This window comes from Oreochromis aureus, linkage group 3, assembly GCF_013358895.1.
Source record: "Oreochromis aureus strain Israel breed Guangdong linkage group 3, ZZ_aureus, whole genome shotgun sequence".
Taxonomy (NCBI): Eukaryota; Metazoa; Chordata; class Actinopteri; order Cichliformes; family Cichlidae; genus Oreochromis; species Oreochromis aureus.
Genome location: NC_052944.1, coordinates 6,196,749 through 6,218,752, shown reverse-complemented (window position 1 = coordinate 6,218,752; position 22,004 = coordinate 6,196,749). Strand labels below are relative to the sequence as shown.

At 45.1% G+C, this 22,004-nt stretch overlaps 3 protein-coding genes across 4 annotated transcripts in view; all 3 read left to right on the top strand.

Moving 5' to 3' along the window:
• The window catches only part of mta2 (metastasis associated 1 family, member 2), a 35,801-nt gene extending 27,205 nt beyond the window's left edge, over window positions 1-8,596 (top strand). Inside the window, exons 8-18 of the mRNA XM_031740914.2 lie at window positions 291-390; window positions 2,161-2,349; window positions 2,475-2,549; window positions 2,648-2,706; window positions 3,687-3,787; window positions 4,039-4,178; window positions 4,329-4,557; window positions 4,698-4,787; window positions 5,587-5,705; window positions 6,004-6,146; window positions 6,273-8,596. Of these exons, the coding sequence (XP_031596774.1) occupies window positions 291-390; window positions 2,161-2,349; window positions 2,475-2,549; window positions 2,648-2,706; window positions 3,687-3,787; window positions 4,039-4,178; window positions 4,329-4,557; window positions 4,698-4,787; window positions 5,587-5,705; window positions 6,004-6,146; window positions 6,273-6,426 (1,399 nt within the window). The 3' untranslated portion in view covers window positions 6,427-8,596. The remainder of the gene's footprint in view (window positions 1-290; window positions 391-2,160; window positions 2,350-2,474; window positions 2,550-2,647; window positions 2,707-3,686; window positions 3,788-4,038; window positions 4,179-4,328; window positions 4,558-4,697; window positions 4,788-5,586; window positions 5,706-6,003; window positions 6,147-6,272) is intronic.
• A 3,519-nt stretch (window positions 8,597-12,115) lies between these two features.
• Window positions 12,116-14,708, top strand: cth1 (cysteine three histidine 1). Its single transcript, XM_031740944.2, has 2 exons — window positions 12,116-12,321; window positions 13,526-14,708. The coding sequence occupies exons 1-2, from the start codon at window positions 12,313-12,315 to the stop codon at window positions 14,417-14,419; spliced, it is 903 nt and encodes a 300-aa protein (XP_031596804.1). The 5' UTR covers window positions 12,116-12,312; the 3' UTR covers window positions 14,420-14,708.
• A 440-nt stretch (window positions 14,709-15,148) lies between these two features.
• Window positions 15,149-21,010, top strand: taf6l (TAF6-like RNA polymerase II, p300/CBP-associated factor (PCAF)-associated factor). Of its 2 annotated transcripts, none has more exons than XM_031740933.2 (12): window positions 15,149-15,448; window positions 15,973-16,139; window positions 16,244-16,330; window positions 16,429-16,579; window positions 16,688-16,738; window positions 16,908-17,002; window positions 17,071-17,145; window positions 17,470-17,690; window positions 17,968-18,100; window positions 18,363-18,491; window positions 19,411-19,898; window positions 19,993-21,010. In XM_031740933.2, exons 2-12 carry the CDS (start codon window positions 15,993-15,995, stop codon window positions 20,324-20,326), a joined length of 1,911 nt encoding a protein of 636 aa, XP_031596793.1. In that variant the 5' UTR covers window positions 15,149-15,448; window positions 15,973-15,992; the 3' UTR covers window positions 20,327-21,010. The 2 variants fall into 2 exon arrangements, with proteins under 2 accessions (XP_031596793.1, XP_031596792.1); XM_031740932.2 differs by having other exon boundaries at window positions 15,150-15,448; window positions 19,411-19,907.
• Window positions 21,011-22,004: the final 994 nt, after the last annotated feature.

Genomic DNA, 22,004 nt, shown 5'->3' with positions numbered 1-22,004 from the left:
TGTCAGATTTCTTAAGAGCATGGCTCAGTGCTGTAAATTGGCCTTCGTGCCCACTTTAACGTCACATTAGTTTTTATCAAACAGTGTAAATATGATGCGTGTTGTCATGGTACATAGTGTCATGCTACAGTGGAGTATGTAAAGCTGCCTTTAAAGGCAAATCTAACTGAAGCTACCGGTCAGGTCACACAGGGCCTCAAATGGTTATTGAAATGTTCGCACACATTAACACTGTGAATGTTTCCTGGTTTTTACTCAGGACTGAGCAGTCAGTGGTTTGTTTGTTTCAGGGCTGTGGGTACATTTGCTCGGGCCCTGGACTGCAGCAGCTCCATCCGCCAGCCCAGCCTCCACATGAGTGCAGCTGCAGCATCCAGAGACATCACACTGGTGAGACGTGAACACTAACCAAAGCCTTTAAAGGTCCCGTGCTGTAAGATATATTTATTAACCTCACGTGTCTCCACAATGTGCATTTCAAGTTTAAGCACTTTTTACACACCTGCTGGGAGATCTGTTTCTAACCATCAGTGTCTGTAGCTTTAAATCAAATTGGTGACAGACATGCAGCCAGTGGGGTTGGACAGCACGCTGCACGTTCCTGAATGAGACACGTTGTAGTTGTAACATGCTGTATGACCCATCATGCTTTGCTTTAAGATATAGCTCAATTCTCTGTACAGTTTTCAACATGTGAGAGTGGATTTTGTCAAACAGTCACTGTTACAAAATCTGTATTTCAGCAGCTTTGTTACATGGCTTCAGTGTGCAGTATTCCCTGCAGTTAACCCGACTCACTGTTTTCTCCAAATTTGAGAGCCATTCTGTTGTCTGACAACCAGACCAGAGAAATATGTACATGATAAGAGATTTGTGTGAGTAAAAACCAGCTGAGTTTAGCTGTTCTGAGGCATATAAAGCAACTTGAATAATACACACCCATTACTTGTCTGGGGTTTATAAATTCCATCCATCCATTATCCTTTTTCAGGATCATGGGAGCCTATCCCAGCTGTCATAGGGCAAGAGGCAGGGTACACCCAGGACAGGTCGCCAGTCTGTCGCAGGGCTAACACACAGAGACAGACAACCATTAGCACTCACACTCCACCAATTAACCTAACCCCACTAACTGCATGTCTTTGGACTGTGGGAGGAAGCCAGAGACAACCCACGCACCAACATGGGGAGAACATGCAAACTCCACACAGAAAGATGGCCTTATAGTGGAATTGAACTCAGGCCCTTCTTGTTGTGAGGCAACAGTGCTAAAATTCCCACAGTTTATGTTTTTCTGCACAGAACAATAACAGCTGTTCTGAGGGAACTTCATCAGGGGAGTCAAACAAACAAGCTTTTAGTTTCTTCCTGCACACTTGTGCTACAATCAGCTGGTTTCAGTTTGTGCTGTACAGCTACTGAGGAGTGGAGACATGAGCTTCCTTTTATTTCTATGGCACAGAAGCATCTGCACAGACACACAGTTAGCCAAGACTGCAGAGTGATGTTAAAGCGTGGTGCATACTGACCTCAGCCCAGCAGTCAGAGCTGAACCTGCACAGGTAACAAAGACAGTGATGAGCAGTCAGGCCTGCACCGTTGTAGCCGTCGTTTCTACATTCGAATCACTGTGACGAACACTTTAACGTTTTTCTGGGACGGTTTTGTGTTCGTATGCAGAAAATAAAAGGATCTGTGTTAGCAGCTTGCTATCATACTCCACCTGTACTAACACATGAAATAATGAGCAATGACGGGGCGGTGCTATGTGTGAATTGTTAGTTCAACACATATTGGTTACTTATTTTCTACATACTACTGAAATTCCCCCTCTTTGTAAGTAGTACTTCAAATTTAAAGTCACTAACGGAGTTGGATTTTCTAAGAATATCACTTTTAAAAATCCAGTTTCTTGATTTGAGACGTTTAAATATGACACTCTGTTTGTGTTGTTTCCACGATTATCTGTTGAGACTCGTGTAACAAGCTTTTTAGTCTGTACTGGGTAATACTTTGGGTGATAATGGTTTTATGACGCCCAGCCCTACTCTGTGTGTCAGAAAGCCGTGTTGTGCACAACAGCTGACATGTAGGGGTCAATATTTCTTGTGTATGATGGAAAACTTGATCAGTTGTCTTACTCCCCGTCTCTGCTTTTAGTTCCATGCTATGGACACGCTGCAGAAGAACAACTATGACCTGGCCAAAGCCATGTCCACCTTGGTTCCTCAGGGAGGTCCGGTGCTCTGCCGTGATGAGATGGAGGAGTGGAGCGCCTCTGAGGCCATGCTGTTTGAGGAGGCGCTGGAGAAATACGGCAAAGACTTCAATGACATCCGCCAGGACTTTGTAAGCTCTCCTCACTGTTTTTTCTCTCACAGTATTCACATGAACATTTGAACAGTAGTAATACAGATATTCAGTGCTGAACTCTGAGTCCTGGGATCAGCAGATGTTTCCCTTCTCTCCCTCAGCTGCCCTGGAAATCCCTAGCTAGTGTGGTCCAGTTCTACTACATGTGGAAGACTACTGACCGTTACATCCAGCAGGTTTGTCGACAGCATGTTGTGTTTAACGGCAACAAAAAGCACTTTTAGATGTTTTGTTTTCAACAACAATCTCCCGCTCTCTCCACATTTTCTCTCAGAAACGACTAAAAGCAGCAGAAGCTGACAGCAAGCTGAAGCAGGTGTACATCCCTACCTAGTGAGTACTGATGACACCTATCAAGTTTACTACTTTGGCTTACAAGTTTACCATTACTATAGGGTACCACCTGATGTGCGTTGGGTCACATGACTCCACAAAGAGGACGTCGAGGTGATTCTTGTCAGACTCTGCGACCGCAGTGTTCTGTTTTTGTGTTGCCAGGTTTTAAACATGGCGTTGTTTTATTTTTGTGAAAAAGATGCTCTCAGGACTCATTGATGCCACTCAGCAGCCAATGGCACGCAGTCTGTTGGCGTTACACTTTCAGACCGCCTTGTGTCGCTTTGAACCCCGGCTGAGTCTGTAAGCTTCACAGAGGGAGGACTGGGACTGTTGTCAGAGTATCAAGAGCTACCACAGACAGACATGCTCAGCAAAGCGGCTACAGCTAGGCGTGGGAATAGAGAACTCGGTCATGTAGAGATCAGTGGTTCGTTAGCCTGCTCGCCATGGATCCCGCTAATCGGTTCCACTTGTGCTACAATCAGTTGGACAGATGTTTAAAGAGTCCCAGCAAAGTGTTGATTGAATAAATGAATGAAAATTACGTTCAAACAGTAAAGACTTTCATATTGTCCTTTCTGGTAGATGTTGGGATATATTCTAATAATTTGCTGGATTTGTGATTATCATTAGTTATATAAGCTACAGTCATTAAAAGCTTACCATAGATTTAATTTGATCAAAATGTCACTTTTTGATTAATGAATAAAGATCTTATAGCAGCATAGCTTAAAATAAATACAAGTAACAAATGTAACAAAACAATCATAATAAATGGAAAAAGCCAAATAAAAGAGCCAAATAACTAAAAACTGCGTGTTTAACACAAAAGCATTCTAACAAATAAAGCCATGAGGTATTATGATGTGAGGCAGTAAACATTTCCAGCACCTTTCTGTGTGGTAGGAGAACTGAACCACATGATGGAGAACATGTTTCACTAACTGTTGAATAACTTTGTCCTCCTTCACCAGTACCAAACCCAACCCCAACCAGATCATGGTGCCCAGCAGCAAGCCTGGGATGAACGGAGCAGCGGGCTTTCAGAAAGGACTCAGCTGTGAGAGCTGCCACAGTAAGTCTGCACACAGGCTGGGTTTAAATAAAGACTGAACCAGACTCTTGCAGTGGGAGTGTTCACTGTCCACATGGACACATTAAAATAGATGTAAATTCATTTCTTTCTTTCTTATGCCACCAACTTCCTGTATGTTCTGATTACCAGCGATCACAGAAGAGCCATGTATTACAGGCAGGTGTTCATTGAGGCACCTGGACCTGACAGATACAGGTGCTAACTCACTAACTCGTTTGTCTCCAACCCAGCGGCTCAGTCTCCTCAGTGGTACGCCTGGGGTCCCCCAAACATGCAGTGCAGACTGTGCGCCTCCTGTTGGATTTACTGGAAGAAGTACGGAGGCCTGAAGACTCCCACACAGCTTGAGGGTGCTGCTAGAGCTGGCTCTGTAAGTCTCTCCCAGCCGGCTCTTTCTTTAGAAATGTGTTTGAATGAAAAGCAGTAAAGAAATCAACAGCAGCTGATCAGCATAGACTTGAAATCTTTCAAGTTGTCTTGCATCTCCTTAAGATTAAATCTGTTCTTCCTGTCTGTCCAGGAGTCAGGCCCTCGTGGTCACATGACACGCCAGGAGGTACAGGGAATGTCACCGTTCACCCGCAACGAGGGGCGAGCCAAACTGCTGGCCAAGAACCGCCAGACATTCATCCTGCAGACCACCAAGCTAACCCGCATTGCTCGGCGGGTGTGTGAAGACATTTTGCAGCCTCGACGTGCTGCTCGACGCCCCTACGCCTCCATCAACGCCAACGCTGTCAAGGCTGAGTGTAAGTACACACTCGTCCCCTCTTTCTTCTAAGCTCTTTGAACCCACTAACAAGCAGCAAGTTTGACAGCTTTGTCATTTAGTGATGTTTTCAAACATCTTTAAATGAGTTCAACACAGTTTGCCTTTTTATTTCCTCAGGTATGATCAGGCTGCCCAAAGCCACAAAAACTCCTCTGAAGAGCAAGCTGGTGCCTCGACAGTCACTGGCCACCATAGTGAAGGATTTGGGTAAGAACTCAGAATGTGACCAGCACACTGAATATGAAGCTGCTCCAAATTAAAGCTTCCTTTAGATTATACCACATGTATTTATTAAAGTCCTCTATTTCCTGTGATGCCACATGTTCACTGAGTGGGTTAGTGTGCCTTCAGCCAATCAGCTGAGTTCAGTTTGTGTGATAGTGGCTACAGCGTGGATTTGGACTACTTTTATTTTTATAGCACAAAAGGACGAGAGCACAGTAGTAAAGTACAAACTGCTCCATTATGCTGCTAACACCTTCAGCTCTTTGCAAGCACCTGCACCGACACCATGCTAAAACTAGGCTAGCCAACAACCCAGAGTAATGCTAAAGCTGAGTGAACGCAGACCCCAGATCAGCAGTCAGACCCTGAACTTCAGTAGGTCCCAAACTGAAGAGCAGCCAGGCTGCAGCAGTAGAATCACCATGACGATAGCTTTAAAGTGTCTTTGTGCTGGTTTTAACTTTTGCTTCATGTTGTCGGCGTTGTGTCCTTACCTAAATACTAAGACAAGGATCACGTGTGTGTCTTCATAAGGATAAGGATTTTTGTTACTGTGTGGGACTCTAGCCTGATTTTTATATTGTTAAATGGTAATTATGAGACGATGTGTTTCAGGATATTTATTTACAGAGTGAATCACTAAACCTTATCAGTCCCCCTTTTTTTCCTCTCGTCAAGCCTTTTGTGTCTTAGAAACACTGTTTGTTGGCCTTGTTTTTGAAAGATGCTATACAGATAAACTTGCCCTGCTGCTTTTGTCTTCCCTGAATTGTCTTCGCAGCCATCTCTGCTCCTCTGAAACTGAAGGCAACCAGAGGACCCCCGACACCCATCAACAGGAACCAGGCCAACCAGCCTCGAGTGGGCCAGAGCCTGCTGGGCAAGAGAAGCTTTGAAAGCGTCAGTGTTCTTCTCACACCCAGCCACACTTATTATTTAAGAAAATATGCTCACTTTGTAACTGCTACAACACACACTCCTCTGCTGCTGCCTGTTTTCATTCCTTTCCTCAGAGTAGTGCATGTAATTTCACTCCTCCCAGACTGCAAATTTCTTATATTTTATGTTGGGGCCTGCTGGGCAGCTTTGTAGTATACTAGTGCATCATGAAAAAAGTGAGGGAAAGTCAGCACGCTTTACTCACGTGTTTCCTGTTTGCACCACAGTCCGATTAATTGTTTTCTTTATTGGTTGACAGGCTGCAGGAGTGCCATACCCAGCCAATGGGAGGCCATATACTTCAGGTATGAGAACCACCTCTCAGTCTGTCATCAAGCGGCAGAAAGTGAGCCAGGGAGAAGCTCCCAACCCTGTGGTGTTTGTTGCCACAAAGGACACCAGGTATATGGCACCACAGCACTCCTGAGTTAGCAACCTTTTTGCTAATTGAATTGTTATTGTGTCAGAGTGGATGATGAACAGCTGTGGGATCGGTGTGTGTTCTTATCACTGGTCTCTGTGAACCAGGGCTCTGAGGAAACATCTCACCCAGTCTGAGATGCGCCGGGCAGCAAGGAAACCTCACCTCCTGGTCCGGATCAAACTGCCACCGCCGCCACGCTCCCTACCAATGCCCCTCCTCCCCTCCAACACCAGCGAGCCCATTGTCCTGGAGGACTGAAAATGAGGGCTGAGGGTGGTCTTTTAACAGGACATGGGGGTGGGGTGGGCAGTGGGAGGGGCTGTGTTTAAGCCATCACTTATAGGCAGCACAGTACAGCATACAGTAGTCTTTTTTTTTTTTTTTCCTCCCCCATTTTCAGTGTCATGTTCCTTTAGTCCTCTTTTACTTCCCATAAGTTAATGTGTTTCTCTCTCTCTCTGTCTCTCACACACACACACACACACACACACACCTATTCAGTAAGCACACATTAAACCCTCAGGGCTCCAGTATACACGCTGAATTGGTCGCCAACGGTAACCCTGCCTCGGCTCTGTACCATTTATACCAGAACTTAGAGTGCAGTATTCTCCTGAGTGGTAGGTGTCGCCACTATTGGAGGAGGAGAACTCAAAACCAGAAGCAGATCACTTTTTTAAAGTGTTTCCAGTCTCTTCTGTGCACTCAGTGTCTGAGCTGCTCTGGTCATTAAAATAGTGTAAAATCCAACACACAGCAGCAATGGCACAAATGCTGAGAGGCACAACTGGCTGATGTGACAGCAGAGCAGCATCTCGTACCAGCAGATGTCACATCAGTTTGTTGTAGAGCAGCAGTGAGCGTGATGGAGCCCTCACACTCACACTTGCCCTGCTTTTAAATGTGTCATTGAAATTCATATATTTTTCTTCCTGAAGCAATGGTGATAAAGCAGACATTGTTTGACTTTCCCGTCTCTTATCTTTGTGTAAATATATCCATCACTGAAGGGGCGACACCCTTACAGGACTGTAGGACAGCTTGAGCAGGCCCAGGGTTTGCTTCGGTTTCAGGATTCCTCTCGAGCCTCCTTTCCTCCATCCTAGCAGAGCAGAATCAGCAGGTGGGCTGTGGTGATGGAGGGAAATGTGGTGTTAGTCTGCCTCAGAGACACAGGTGTGCACACGTATCCACCCACTGTGTAAATGTCACGGGGTCTGACCTAGACTTTACAAAGAAGCAGAATCAGGAGCCTCATACAAACCTGTTTTATTCTTCTGGAGCATGTATTGAACCCTCGGTATCAAATTAAGAGTTTGAGCTGTGTGAAAGTACTAACTGAAAGCACTGAAGACTTTGTCTTCAGTTGTTTTTGGTTTAGTTTGTTCCCCTCACTCAGTCCGTCTCTGCACAGAGGAAATGGTATATCACTACTCTGGGCAGCAGCCAATCAGGTTTCTTTGAAATAAGGTTTTATTCCAACAGCCACTCTGTGCTTTGCTTACTGTAAATTGTTAGTACATACAGTAGGAGAGGTGCATGAAACGTGTGTGCTGACAGCCGACAACAGAGGCTGTTTACTCACAACTGAGTTATCATGAATTTGGCTTTGAGATCATGTGTGGGATTTCTGCAGAAGTCCAAAATGAAGCCATAATGTTCAGGAGAACAGGCAGCGAGACAGTCTGAAGGAACAGAACAGTGTTCCTGATGTTAGTGGTCAGTTCATAAATAAATGTATGCAAAAAACTGGGGCTCTAGGATTGGAGTCAAATGGGAAAACCGTCTTTGACCCTTTTGTCTTCATGCAGCCTTAATCCTGTTCTGTACATGTGCCGATGTTTTGGTTCTGACTGGATGTGAGGACTGTGTGGAGGACTCTTCTGCTGTTTGTGGATTTTCTTTTTCCTTTATTTGTACCTTTATCGGAGGGAGGGTGCTGAAACCGAGCTGTTGGATCCTCACGATTCCTTTGAGTCCTCGGCAATGATGACTTTTTTAAGCAGATTTGGTCCCAATGTGAGCTTTGTAATATTTCCTCTCAAAAAAGAAATTGAATTGTCAAGTTTGTAGCAAATGCTAATGTGTGTAAAGAAAACTGCAGAAGTGGAATATTGAAAACTTTTAGTTTTGGTTTGTTTGTTTTTAATTTTGTACATCTGAGGTGTGTAACTCTGTTAATGAGGAGACTGCTCTAACAGGCTACTGTACGTGTGAAGCATCTCTCCTTCATCGGGTGGGTGGACTGCTTATTTTAACCAGGGCTGACCTTCAAAAGGGACAGGGTGTGGATTTTTTTTTTTTTAAATGATGGAGAGACAAACATGCCACAAGTGAAACTTTTTCTCAAGTGTTTTTTATTCCAATGTCTCTGTATCCTTTAATGTATCTTGATAAGAAAAAAATAAAGATTTTTTTTTTCTTCGTGGTCAGACATTGCTCTTTCACATCTGCTGCCTCACATCAAACAGCTGTAGCAGTTCAGCCTGTCAGCCTGATTATGGTTTTATCCTCTTCAGTGGACGTATTGGTACACAGCAAAGGCTTCCTCTTGGAAAAGTTTCAAACATTTTTATACTTTGACATGTACGAGCATCGACTTCTGTCCCACGCGCCACATTGGGAGCTTATAGACACACGGTGGCCGACCCCATTCTGACCTACAGTGTTGTCACGTTTCTTTTTCAGGCCAGTTTAGTCTGACAGGACCCTGCTGTGTGATCTTGCTTCTGCTTCTCTGTGACATCATGGAGGTCATGACTGACTGCAAACTGGTCTAAGCAAAACTGGGACACGTGTGACAAACATACAAAAAATAGGAAATCAGGAAGGGAGCAAACACGTTTTCACACCACTGTAAATAAAAACCTCAAAGGTGCCATTTGGATATAAAGTGTCAATTTTAGGAATGAAGTCGGTCACTTTTTCTTTTAATGTCATCATCAGGACCATAGATTTTTGGATCATTGCACATTTTTGTAATTTCTCTTCTGTATATCACCACGGAGGGTTTTAAATTAAACAGCTTGTGGGAAGGGTTGCAGTCGAAGCACCATTGTTACAAAAAAGCCTGAAGGTGATATAAGAATGCGCAAAAGCTGAACTTGGGACCTTTAAACAGGCCAACTCACAGTAGAAGACACGGAGAGTTCTGTACATGTGAGCTGAAGCAAAGATTTCAGAGATGGGTTGTTTCTGTTAAACAAGGCAACACTGGTTTGCTGATGCCAAAACACCTATAAAGGCAGTATGTCATAATTTATGTGATGAATCGACATCAGTTTGCAAATTCTGAACATTTTCATGACCACTAAATCACTCTGATTGTTTACTTTCCACACGTTTCAGCTTTTCCCCAAAACTGGTGGCCTTTTGGGAGAGCCGGAATGTAAATGTGCCGTCTGTAAAGCACCTTGGTTCAGCTTCTGTTGTTTAAATATGCTACATGCTATAAACACAACAGACGTGACAGTCAGTGCAGAACGACTCAGACATTTTTCATGCTGCATGTTTGAGGTAGGTTTTTTCGATTAAAGAATAACTAACACAGTTCAGTGGGCACAACTTAAAGGACAGAAACAAAGTATCGATTCCAATATTATCGGTATCAATATTGTCGATATTTAGATTGATCCGCTGGCCTGTAGTGATTGGTCGGTTCAGCACCACAGAGGCCTCCTATGCATTTTTTTTAATGTATCAGTGACAGAATAACAAACGTCACTTAGGGCCAGATTAAGGAAAAAAATAGTGTCAATTTTGAGATTAAAGTCAAAATTTCGACATTAAACTAGAAATAGTACATCGGAATGGACGTGTGGAAATATCTGCCGGGCAAAAACAACAAAAACCAGCTGCATATGAAACACCACACGGTGATGAACACATAACGCACCAGTACAAGAAAACCGTGGGCAGTGTGGTTCCCCCGCAGTCAGAGGTTCTCTGTCTGCAGGTTCTCCTGAGCTGCTGCTGGAGGACTTTTCTGGAACCTGAGTGTTCAACAAATAAATTATTGGAATTATTTTAGTCAATCTGCTTGTTAAGTGTAACTATTCTATGCAATGGTGACCGTACTCAGGTGTTATGGTAGCAGGAGAACTTTGGGTGAGACTTTACGGTACGTGCAGATGTGACGTCATCACGTTGTGTTCCTATGGGGCCAGAAAGATGGAAGTACGTTGTATGTAAATGCAGATGAACTATATTCTTTATGTTCAAATAAAAATGCCAAAAGGCAAAAGAGAGAGTCCTGTTCGTTTCTCGCTTATCCTCTACACACAAGAAGCTGAATCAGAATCAGAGACTTCATTAAGGGGGACACTGTGTTGTGATAGCAGCAAATATACAAACATCAATATATGAGTGTAGAAACCGAGATATTAATAGATAAATATTAAGATAAATGTAGATAAATTCAGATTGTGCAGTGTGTTATGGAGGGGATGGGAGTCATTGTCCATGATTACCAGCATTCTGTCACTGATCACTTCTTCCAGGGTGGCGAGCTTCATGCCAACAACAGACTCGACCTTCCTGAGGAGTTTCTTCAGTCTGTTTGCGTCCTTTGCTTTGATGCCTGCACCTCAGCACGCCACAGCAAAGATGATGTTGCTTGCTACAACTTAATAGAACATATAGAGCAGCTGCTGCAGACATTGAAGGATCTGAGCCTTCACAGAAAGTAAAGCCGGCTCAGACCCTTTTTGTAGGCAGACCACTCCAGCTTGTGATCCTGATGAAATCCCAGATACTTGTATGATGTGACTATTTCAACATCAGTCCCACCAATGCAGACAGGGGACGGTCGGGATCTGTTTCTGCCAAAGTCCACCACCAGCTCCTTTGTTTTGGCCACAGTCAGCTGCAGGTGGTTCACCTCACACCATCTCACGACGCGACCAATCTCTGTACTCCTCTTCCCTTCCCATCTCCACGCTTCCAATAATGGCCGTGTCATCAGAGGATTTCTGGAGGTTTCTGCGATGTACTTGAAGCCTGCACAACTTTTACTTTTTTCAAGTATTAGTTTCAGCATCACAGGGAAATAATGAGAGCCTTGTTTGGAGGGCATGGAGCAGGAAAACCTGCAGCAGCCTGACACCAGAACCATCACATAAAACGAATACTCCCAGTGCCAGAGTTCTAGATTTTCTGCAGTGTTTTCACTCAGATCAGCTCAGCCACATATTTCACTAGTTTTACCAGAAACATTAGAGAATTTGTCAGCGCCCAAGGAAATGTCCAAAGGTGCTTAGTTAGACTCTGAGTGGAAAGACTTTGTACACTGACCTTCAGATGGCTTTAATGGAAAAGGACTGTTTAGACCTGTAACAGAGATCAGGTTCTCGTCTTTAGGAGCCGGTTCACGGGCTGTTTTCCAATAACCTGTTATGCGTAGAAAGATTCCTAACTGAGGACATGACCCACAAGTATTTGTGTGGCATCTGTAATAAGAGGTGTTCAAATACTCCAAATACTAAGGAAAGGCGCTTTAATGCTTCCTTTATTGCTCCTTTATCATAGGATACAATGGACCATCCCTTTCATCCATAGTAATGGACCATAGTTGAAAACAGCAACATAACAAAGTGGAGCAGAGAGGTTAACTGTAACTGCATTTTCCACTTCATGCAATAACCTGCTGATAAAATTAAGATTTTTCACAACAGTTTATTAAATGCACAGCTGAACTCTGAACATCACACTGGTGGAATAAAAACGACTTCCTGTTTCGTTGTTGCTGCATGAACGCAAAACGTTGTATTATGATGTAAATCAGGGGTGTCAAACTCGCGGCCCGCGGCCACTTGTGGCCCTACTTAAATTCGCTGTAGCCTACTTTTGGATCCACGGTTGCCAACCGGACTGGCCCACAGCAAAGCGCTCCCTGCAGACGTCACTGTGACGTAGAGCCGAGCGCACCTGAGAAGCGTTTGTGCTGAGAGGCGGGAGGTGAGCAGAGGTTTAAATGACAGCCGCACGGCGCGTGTTTCGGTGCTGGTGACCCAGGGACACGGCAGGCGTGTGGAGGCTCCTGGCCTTTCTAACAGTGCAGGTTTCATTGGTTTCTGTTCGTCAGACGCAGTTTCTCACCTCCCACAGCCTTACACGCAGCTCTGTTTACAGTTTACATTTGCAGCCATGTTTAAGGTAACCGCAGCACATCAGCCGCACCTTTTAGCACCTCCACATGTAGCTGCTCCTTATTGTAGCAACTGAATCATTCCGAGAAGTGAAGCGCGTGTGTGCGTAGTTATCAGGATCGGGGGTCTACGGTTGTTCCTGAAGGTCTGTGAACCGTCGATTCTTATATCAGAGTGCGCATGGTGAGAATAGTTGGTTCTGTGGGGATCTTGTGAAACTACTTTGACTTTTCAAACAAGTGGTTGCAGTGCGTGCTGATCCATGACCTTGGTTACTTTTTGTGCAGTGTCCTGGGATCCTGCTGGTAGGACTAACTTAGCCACAGATCTAAGTTTTTATAAAAAATAATTGTGCCTCCTTAGCTGAATTCTACTGATAGACTGCTGATATACTTGATAATTTCATACTGCCGATAAGTTACTGTGAGCTTATTTGGTTCACAGTAGGTGCTTCTGCAGCAATCGCGGTAACCAGCCTGACTGAGGACGGTCAGATCAGTCTATGCAGGTCAGACTTTAGGAAGTACCCCTCATGTGTCTTAACGCATGGGTTTCAGTGTGCAGCTTTAAAGCATGACTCTGCTCAGATTGCAAAACAAATGTGTTGAGGATGCTGTACGCGCTGTCCTAAAGAAAATGTCTCTGGTTTGTCTGCAGACATATCTGCTACGTTTGAGTTTAGTGTGCGTCTGGTTGTAATTATGCAAGTGGAAGTGTATTTTCTTCTCTTTTTTTTTAAACTGGAACAGCAAAGGCACAGAGCTGACCAGCTCCCTATCAAAGCTGGTTATTCAGTTCATCTGGTCCGTGTCCCGTGGTCACTTTTGAAAGACTTCATGTATGCTGACCATGTTGTGATGACATTTGTCACTTGCATTTAACTGCTGTCATTTCAGTGGAGAACGCGCTACATTGTATAGGGCAAAACATTCAAATGCATTAAGGGACATGTGAATATTTCTCACTATATGTGGGTAGTTTGTATTCTGTTGTCAATTCATGTTGCTGGACTGAGTACAGTACATGTTATATAGATATTTACAGACTATCTGTTTTTAGACATTAAATCCCATAATTTTAAGCAGAGGTTGAAATTGCTTTACAATATCAAGCACCTTGAGGTGTCTTGTGATTTGGTGCTATACACTGAAAAACATCAAAGACTAGACAGAACTGATAAATGTTTGAAACGCTGACTTCTTTATTTTCAGACCAGTAGCGAAGACTTGCTTCTGCCTTCACCTGAGCTACTGGACAGCATGCAGTCTGTGGAGGAATCTGACGGTGACTGTGGTGGAAGCACCGTATCGTTGGCCGAAGCCCTGCTCCCTGTGACAGAGTCCTCACCACCCCTGATCCCCTGGGTCTGTTCAACCCGCTACAAGACGGAGCTCTGCACCAGTTACTCAGATGATGGTTTCTGCAAGTATGCCGAGCGCTGCCAGTTTGCCCACGGCCTCCACGAACTCCATGTTCCCTCCCACCATCCAAAGTACAAGACGGAGTTGTGTCGCAGCTACCACACAGGTGGCTACTGCTACTATGGCAACCGTTGCCTGTTTGTCCACAGTCCCACAGAGCAGCGCCCCAACCTCCGTCGTCGCAGGAACGTCCCATGCCGCACTTTCCGTGCCTTTGGGATTTGTCCCTTTGGAACCCGCTGTAACTTCCTGCATGTGGAGGGTAAAGATGAAGATGGCCGTCACGATTTGGCCAATGTTGGTGAAAAGACCTCACTTGTGCAAAACCCCCAGCGCCATCAAAAGACCAAGGGGTGGAAACCTCGAGGGGCTCTGTGCCGCACCTTCAGCGCCTTTGGTTTCTGCCTGTACGGAACCCGCTGTCACTTCCAGCACGGCCTCCCTGACAGGATAAAAACCTCCAGTCAACACAAAGGGTTGCTGTCCACATGCGCTTCACGTTTACCTTCTGCATCAGACTCTTCAGCCTCATCTCCTCCACCCACCACCCCAGAAGCACCAGCACACAATGCTTTCACCTTCTCCAGTCAGCACTTAAATGATCTGCTCCTGCCACTGGCCCTCCACCTGCAGAAGCTGGAGAGCACAAAGGGCCAGGAGATCTGGGCCAACAGGGTGCTCTAAACTCATTCAATCAGAATTGCTGCTGAAGACCTTTTTTTCTTTTTTTTTTCTCTTTTATGTAATTAGCCCCACTTTATCCCAAGGTTTTTTGTATACATGTTCTATTTGACTTGAGCTTGTTTCAGAAGGCCCAAGCAGGCCTTGGCAAACATGACTGTTCAGTCATGGATCAGTCTGGAGTAGCTCTGGAAAGAGAATCTTACAGGTGCAGCTATATGTGTAATATTTTTAATTGTACATGGCTATATGTCTGCCCAAAGCACTGTAAATAAACCATGTTTCTTTTTTTACCAACTGCTGTGTTTGTGTGTTTGGCTGGGCTGGATTAAAGTTGTGGGGTGACTGACAGAAGTCCAGTAGCTGCCTTTTCAAGCACAAGTGAGGCTGGCATTTGTCAGTCTTTCGGCTGCTGCTGAAACAAGAGGGTCTGGAAACGGGGTCTTAAAACTCGGACGCTTTCCTCCCAATAAAGAAGAATGGGATGGCTAGCTGGGACCTTGCTCATGTGACCAAAGACAAGAGTTTTGGGATGAAACGGAAAGTTGGCCTATGATCAGATCTGGCTGGTGTATGTCTGGGTTAGTTTAACGTGGAGGTGATGTTGAAATGTTTATACTATACCTCAGTATCTAAAAACAGTCTTTTAAAGAGACACCTGTCTGTGGATGAACTTCAACCAACCAATCCCGTCTACTGATACTCGGCGACCAATCAGTGGCCTTCACCTCCTGGTACACAGCGAGAGTGTCAACAGGTAGACCTGGGAGGGTAAAGGTAGCTCGATGCTGTATACATCAAGTTGTTTTTAGGCTTAAGTTAAATTGCACCTCTGAGGTGTTTCATCAGGGCGGGATTCTGTGACCGAGTAAACTGGACGTCGCTGCCTTATTTTGAAAGGTACAGCGGATGTCTTGGTCATGATTGCTAGCTTGATGTTATGGAGCGGCTAGTGTATCGGACAGCAACCCTGGTGTGAACTTTATTTCAGACGCTAAAGACCTCCAGTCCCCCTTTGTTCCAGTTTAGAAGGTAAAGTCTAACGTTACATGATACTTTGAAGGCCTGGTGGCGTATTTTCTGTCGTCCTTCTGAGGCTAGCTTTTAGCATCATGGTATTTTAGCTAGCTAACTCGGAGTAACCCCGTTCGGTTAGTTGACATGTATTTGATGTGACACGGTTTTATAAAGACACAGCGGTCATTTTATTCATCACTGTAGTGTAATAGGTTTGTTACTGTAGTTCTTTTTAAAGTGCGGTGGTTTCTTCCAGCTCACTGAATAAAACCAGAGTTCACTTTGTTAGCATGCTGAATGAGTGCGGCGGTTCGGAGAAACCAGGGCCACAGCTGAAAAACGTATCCTAGTACGTGACGTTAAACAGTGAAGATGTTTATAGACGAGGAAACGTTTTGGGATGCACACATGTATGTTTTAGCTAACCTTGTAGTGTGAACCTAAGGACACATGAAGTTCCGTAAAGCTTCACCGCCAAACGCGATGTTTTGCTGTGAGATGTAGAGAAGGCATGACGGTAACGTGATCTTTCTTGTCAGTTTGACTGATTTCGGCGAACATGGCGGACCGGGAGGAGCGCCGGTTCGCCGAGGTTTCCCGGGAGTCTGTCAGACTGATGGCGGAGGGCGCAGGTGTGGAGCTCGGTGACGATGTGGCGGCTCTGCTGGCCGAGGACGTGTGTTACCGACTCAGGGAGGCAACGCAGGTCAGTGATGCCTGGCTGCATGGATCATGTTCTGACTTTATAGAAAAATGGGAGAAGTTTGCGTAAGTGTAGACAATGATAATGGTTTGCTGTGGCCCCAACAGAGCAGCTCTCAGTTTATGAGACATGCCAAGAGGAGGAAGCTGACGGTGGAGGACTTCAACAGAGCTCTGCGCTGGAGCAACGTGGAGGTAGCTTGTAATTTCCATATCCGATCTCCCTCAGGTGATAGCATGTCTGATGTCACAGTAACTCGTGTGTTCATGTTTCTGTCTCTGTTCTTTACCAGGCCATCTGCGGCTATGGAGCCCAGGATGCTCTGCCTTTCCGTTCGGTGAAAGAAGGCGAGCTCTTCTTTGTTGAGGATCGGGACGTCAATCTGGTCGAGCTGGCTCTGGCTACCAACATCCCCAAAGGCTGTGCTGAGACCATGGTGCGAGGTACGCTACACTGCTACGTTCGACACGCAGGCTCATCCTGTAGTGTTCTCTACGCTCTGTCATATTCATGTGACAAGTTTACTAATTATGTTTCATGTTTGCTGGCAGTCAACGTGTCATACCTGGATGGTAAAGGTAACCTGGAACCTCAGGGTACAGGTGAGACTCACACAGCAGGCATAACCTAACCCACAGTCGTCGTACTTGCACCTGTAGATAGAATAAATGGCTAATACTCTAAAAACTGAGCTCCACCTTTCACTGAGAGCATCACTGTAATCCTGTTAGAAGACCTCAGTGTTTGTCTGACTGTGTTAAACTGTCTCAGTTCCTACTGCAGTACAGTCTCTGTCAGATGACCTGCTGAAGTACTACCAGCAGATCACAAGGGCCATCTTAGGAGAGGACCCGCATCTCATGAAGGTAAGCTGCTACAGACAGAGCAGACTTTATGTTGTGAACAGGCTAAACCACCTTTGTGTGTGTTTCAGGTGGCTCTGCTGGACCTCCAGTCTAACTCCAAGATTGCAGCCCTGCTTCCGTACTTTGTTTATGTCATCAGTGGAGTAAGTTTAAGGGTTGAACAATTCCAGCATTTATTTTTCTCATCACCAGTTATTTAGTACCTCAAGCGAGGGGATTTGTTAGGAATGCTTGGTGTGTTTAGTAAGAGAAAATATTGTAGCATGACACATGAATCAGACCTATCTCATAACTCGCCCCATAACTGGAACCGCTTTTAACTCTACATGGTAACCTGCGTGAGCTCGGCTTGAACGGCGTTGAAGGTTCTGATTATGTCGTTAGTTAGGATGTAGAGTTCCTGCAGAACCTGTAGACCAGTGTTTCAGCTGATCGAAGTCTGAGCATGGATTCGGTTTGTCTTCCAGGTAAAGTCGGTAAGCCACGACCTGGAGCAGCTTAACAGACTAATGCACATGGTGAAGAGCCTGGTCCAGAATCCCTACCTGTACCTGGGCTCATATGTACGCAGCCTGGTCTCCAGTGTCATGTACTGCATCCTAGAGCCACTGGCAGCCTCCATCAACCCACTCAACGACCACTGGACTCTCAGGGACTACGCTGCCCTGCTCCTCAGCCACATCTTTTGGTGAGCAGAGTTTCCGTGGATGTTTAGGTGAACTCGGACTAAAATTGTTAGCCAATCAAGATTTAACATCAATGTTCAGAATTCAAAACAGTGTAGTGTTAGCCTGCTTTACAGTAAATATGGAGCATCATTTCACAAAGAACCTGTGTTGCTACAATGTTACAAGTCTGACTAATGTTAGCAGACTGTTGCTAAGGGCAACATTAACATTCACTCGGCTTCTGCCTTAAAATGGAAATCCAACAGTCGCTCTTCTTTTCTGGTGTTTCTTCTCCAGGACTCATGGGGATCTGGTCAGTGGTCTCTACCACCAGATCTTGCTTTCTCTCCAGAAGGTTCTGTCTGACCCAGTGAGACCACTGTGCTCCCACTATGGAGCTGTTGTTGGCCTTCATGCTTTGGGATGGAAGGTATGGTCACAGCTTCTACATTTGTAAATGTTTTACATTTATAGATTAGATTTGGCCCATATTCAGTCAGTATATTCAAGCAAATCATTCTCTAAATGAAAAATCTCACTTCTTGATTATTTAGCTGTGAAATATTTGCTATGTTTGCAAACCTGCATGTTTTATCTGTAGGATAATTTTTTTATTGCTGTTGAGTGCTCCACTGCTACCCTCCTGTGTTGTAAATGCTCCGCTCTCTGTGTTCACCTGTTTCTGCTGGCAGGCTGTTGAGCGCGTCCTCTTTCCACACCTTCCTGCGTACTGGGCCAACCTCCAGGCTGTGTTAGATGATTACTCTGTGTCCAACGCCCAGGTGAAAGCTGACGGACACAAGGTCTACGGAGCCATCCTGGTCAGTACTGCTGCTGCTTTGGGTGATTTCAGACACTGATGAACTGTCATTAGTCAACTTAATGAAGTATTTAAGCGTAGAAAATTACTTTAAAAAAAGAATGAGGTTAAGCTTGATTGGTTGGTCTGAAGGTCCTAATGTTCCTTTTACCACTGGAGTCAATCTGCTCCAGCTGTTCCTCTTTGTGCTCGTTCTGATGTTGCTGTGAGCTGGAGTTGCTACATGTGCCGCAACTGCCATCTTTTGTTCTTTGTCAACTATGTCTGGTTGATTGAGCAGCAGCTGCTTGCCTGTCTGAAATGTAAAGTCCCACAGTGCTTTATTGTACCTCACAAAGCTTGGACTGGTTTCTTGAACACGACAATGAGACAATCACCAGATTGTTTCCAGCACCTTTTTGAATCTCTGTTGTGGAGAATTAAGGCAAAAGTGGGGCCAACCTGGTACTAGCAAGGTGTACCTAATAAAATGCCTTGTGACAATATACAAACTTAATTCTAGGAGCCATAAAATAACTAATTATTGATTGTCAAAAATAAATTGAGTGGTTAGCAATGTTGCCTCACAGCAGGAAGCTTCCTGGTTTAAACCTCAGCTTGGCTCTTTCTGCGTACAGTTTCCTCTGTAACAGTTTCCTCTGCAGCTTCCTCCCACAGTCCACACACCTGCAGGTCAGGTTAACTGGCCCTGGATCAGGGATTGTTCTATACACTTCAAGACCTTCTAAGCTCTGTGTAATAAGTGGTTAATGTTGATTTAATGAAAATGTTGAACCCCAAATTTGTGCTGAGGGTAACTAAAAGGATGAGCTCAAACTTGACATTATGCCTAATGATGCTTGTGATTAAAAACTAATTAAATCATAATTTGAGTTCATCTTGTCCCACCTAAGTCGCCACTTCCTCTCATATTCCTGCAGGTGGCAGTGGAGCGCCTGCTAAAGATGAAGGCGCTGTCTCTGTCTCAGTCAGCAGAGGGACAGTCCGGTGCTCATCCGGGTTCTGTGGTGGGAGCTGTGAGCTACAGGGTGAACTCTCCGGGACTCAGCCCACCTCCAGAGCCTCTGTCAGAAGCTGCACTTGGAATTGCCAGCCACCTCCAGGTGGGTGGGGCCGGCTGTCACTGGGAGGAGTGGACCCCCGTCCCTCTCCCCGCCATGTACTGTGAGCTTTACTCGTTCTTCGGCGACAGCCTGGCTGTCCGCTTTAGCACAGGAACAGGATTTGGCACCCACTCGCCCTGCACTCCATCCCAGCTTAGTGACTCCAGGAAGGAACCTCCTGGCCCCGCCTCCAACCTCGACACCACCCGGAAGATGCCACAGCTCACCGCCAACCTCAACATCAGCCCCAGACAGGACGGGAGTCCGCGAACTGATCCACCTCCGCCGAGTCTTTCAGGCCCAGGGTCAGTTAGGTAAAGCAACCAGAGGAGCACCTGTCTACCTTTGTGTGTCTGTGTGTGTGTTTGTGTTTATATTTATTTTTGTGTGTCTACCCAGGTCTCTGCCTCGTGCCTCGTCTATGCAGCGCTCCAGATCCTCCTCATCATGTTCACGCCAACGTTCAGCTGGTCTGTCCCGTGAAGTGTTCCCCAAAGCTCGCTTCACCTCACCTCAGACCACACCTCCTGCATTCTCCTTTCTCATTGGTGGGCGGCAAATGGGACAACGTTGTCAAGGCCGCCGCCCTTTCCAGACAATGTTTGCAACAACTCCGCCTGTTTCTGCTATTCCACCACGTACCTATGCACACAAACTGCCCGTCATCGGCAGGGTGGGCAAACCTGTGCGTCGCTGGACATGTTCACATTACTCCCTTCACCTGCCTCTATAGTGTGTGCGTGTGTGTGTGCGTGTGTGTGTGTGTGCGTGCATGCGCGTGTGTGTGTGTGTGTGTGTGTGTGTGTGTGTGTCACAGACTGTATGAGCTAACATTAGTCTGACTGCTGCAGACTCTTCCAGGCACATGTTGCTCTGATTAGGCTGCTGAGTTTTTAGGGGATGTTGTCAGTAAAGAGGCAACTCGGGGCTAAGCTGACACTCACATGTATGAACATACAGATGAGGCCCAGAGAGATTCTAAACATCCTAAATAAACAGCTAGTTAATATCTCAATGTCAGCATTTGTAAATAAGACCATGAAATGTAACACGTGAAAGTTTGGTGGGCCTCTGGCTGCTTACACGTCTCCACAGTTACTGCTGGGCCTGTTTAGCCTCAGCACAGCCACGCTGGTGGGAAATCTGCAGTCATTAAATGATCATTCTGCCAATATTTAATTACTGCTTCATTTTTTTTAATTAATCTGTTATTCTTGTAACAAATCTATTTGTTTACTCAAACTCAGTTTTGGTCCCTGTAAAAAGCAGCTGGATGTGCTGCATGACAGGAAGAGAACGTTTGGATCACAGTACCGACGTGTCTGCTGCACTTTCATTGGAAAATGGACAAAATCATGAGTTGTGTGTGGAGCAGAGAGGGAACTGTGATCTTTCCTAAATAAATCTTTGAAGTTGGCACATTTTTCCATCATTTTGTTTTTTCCACTGTTTGATCTTTTCCTGAAACTCTTGTTTAGCTTGTGTTGGTGTCGATTGAGCTCAATAATCTCAGAGTGAAGACCTGCTGAGGACAACGCTGGAGCACGATGGCTTATGTTGTAAATGACTGTTTTTCATAGGCTGAATAAATATTTACTTGTTGCTGATGGTAGGAGACGGGTCAGAGGTCATATCTGTGCTGCCTCCCACAGTAGATCACTACTGGTGTATTAGCTATGATGCTACATGCTACCCTCTCAACAGACACTTTTTTTCTTTTAACTTTTCTATGAAGAAAAACTGCATCAAGTAGAATAAAGGAGGGCCAGCAAGTCTGGTATGTTGTTTTTCCCGTGGCCTCCTGCTCGGGGTAAGAGAAGGTATATGACTTTTCTGGGTGGAGCTGCCACTGAGCACCACCATGACCTGATTTGGTCAGAAACACCATCGTTTGCATTGGTTCCTCTTGCTTCTGAAGAAGGTGAGTGTTTACCTTCCAGTGTGATAGTTTCTGGTCTGTCAGTGCAGTCGAGCCAAACCGACTCTATTAATGTAAAGAAGACAAAAACATGACAGACATCCAGCAGCTCCTGGTCATCTGGTAATAAAAGATCAACTGAAGATGAGAGAAAATTTAAACGTATCATTATCTTCCTTGCAGACTTGAGAAGTAGCAAAGTACAAATACAGTTACGTGCATAATAGCAGTGTGTTTAAAACAGAAGATTATATATTATTTATTTCCATATAGACAGAGGCACTGGGAGCCGTGCACATTCAATCACAAATGAAAACATGAACACGTTTCTTTTTTTTTAGCTGACTATGAAAACAAAGAATATTAGGTTGTTCAAAATAACAGTGTCTGCATTTTCATGTGCAAACTGGAATATTTTCAGTATGAACTGAAAATGAAATGAGGATTTAGCTTTTCCTTTAAGCACTGAACTAATATTTAGTTGTATAACCAT

Bases quoted from the DNA above. Each gene is read 5' to 3' on its own strand.
- taf6l (XM_031740932.2), top strand. From the start codon at position 15,993: ATGGCGGACCGGGAGGAGCGCCGGTTCGCCGAGGTTTCCCGGGAGTCT. The intron at 16,331-16,428 runs GTAGCTTGTAAT...GTTCTTTACCAG, and splicing joins TGCGCTGGAGCAACGTGGAG to GCCATCTGCGGCTATGGAGC. The intron at 18,492-19,410 runs GTCAGTACTGCT...ATATTCCTGCAG, and splicing joins AGGTCTACGGAGCCATCCTG to GTGGCAGTGGAGCGCCTGCT.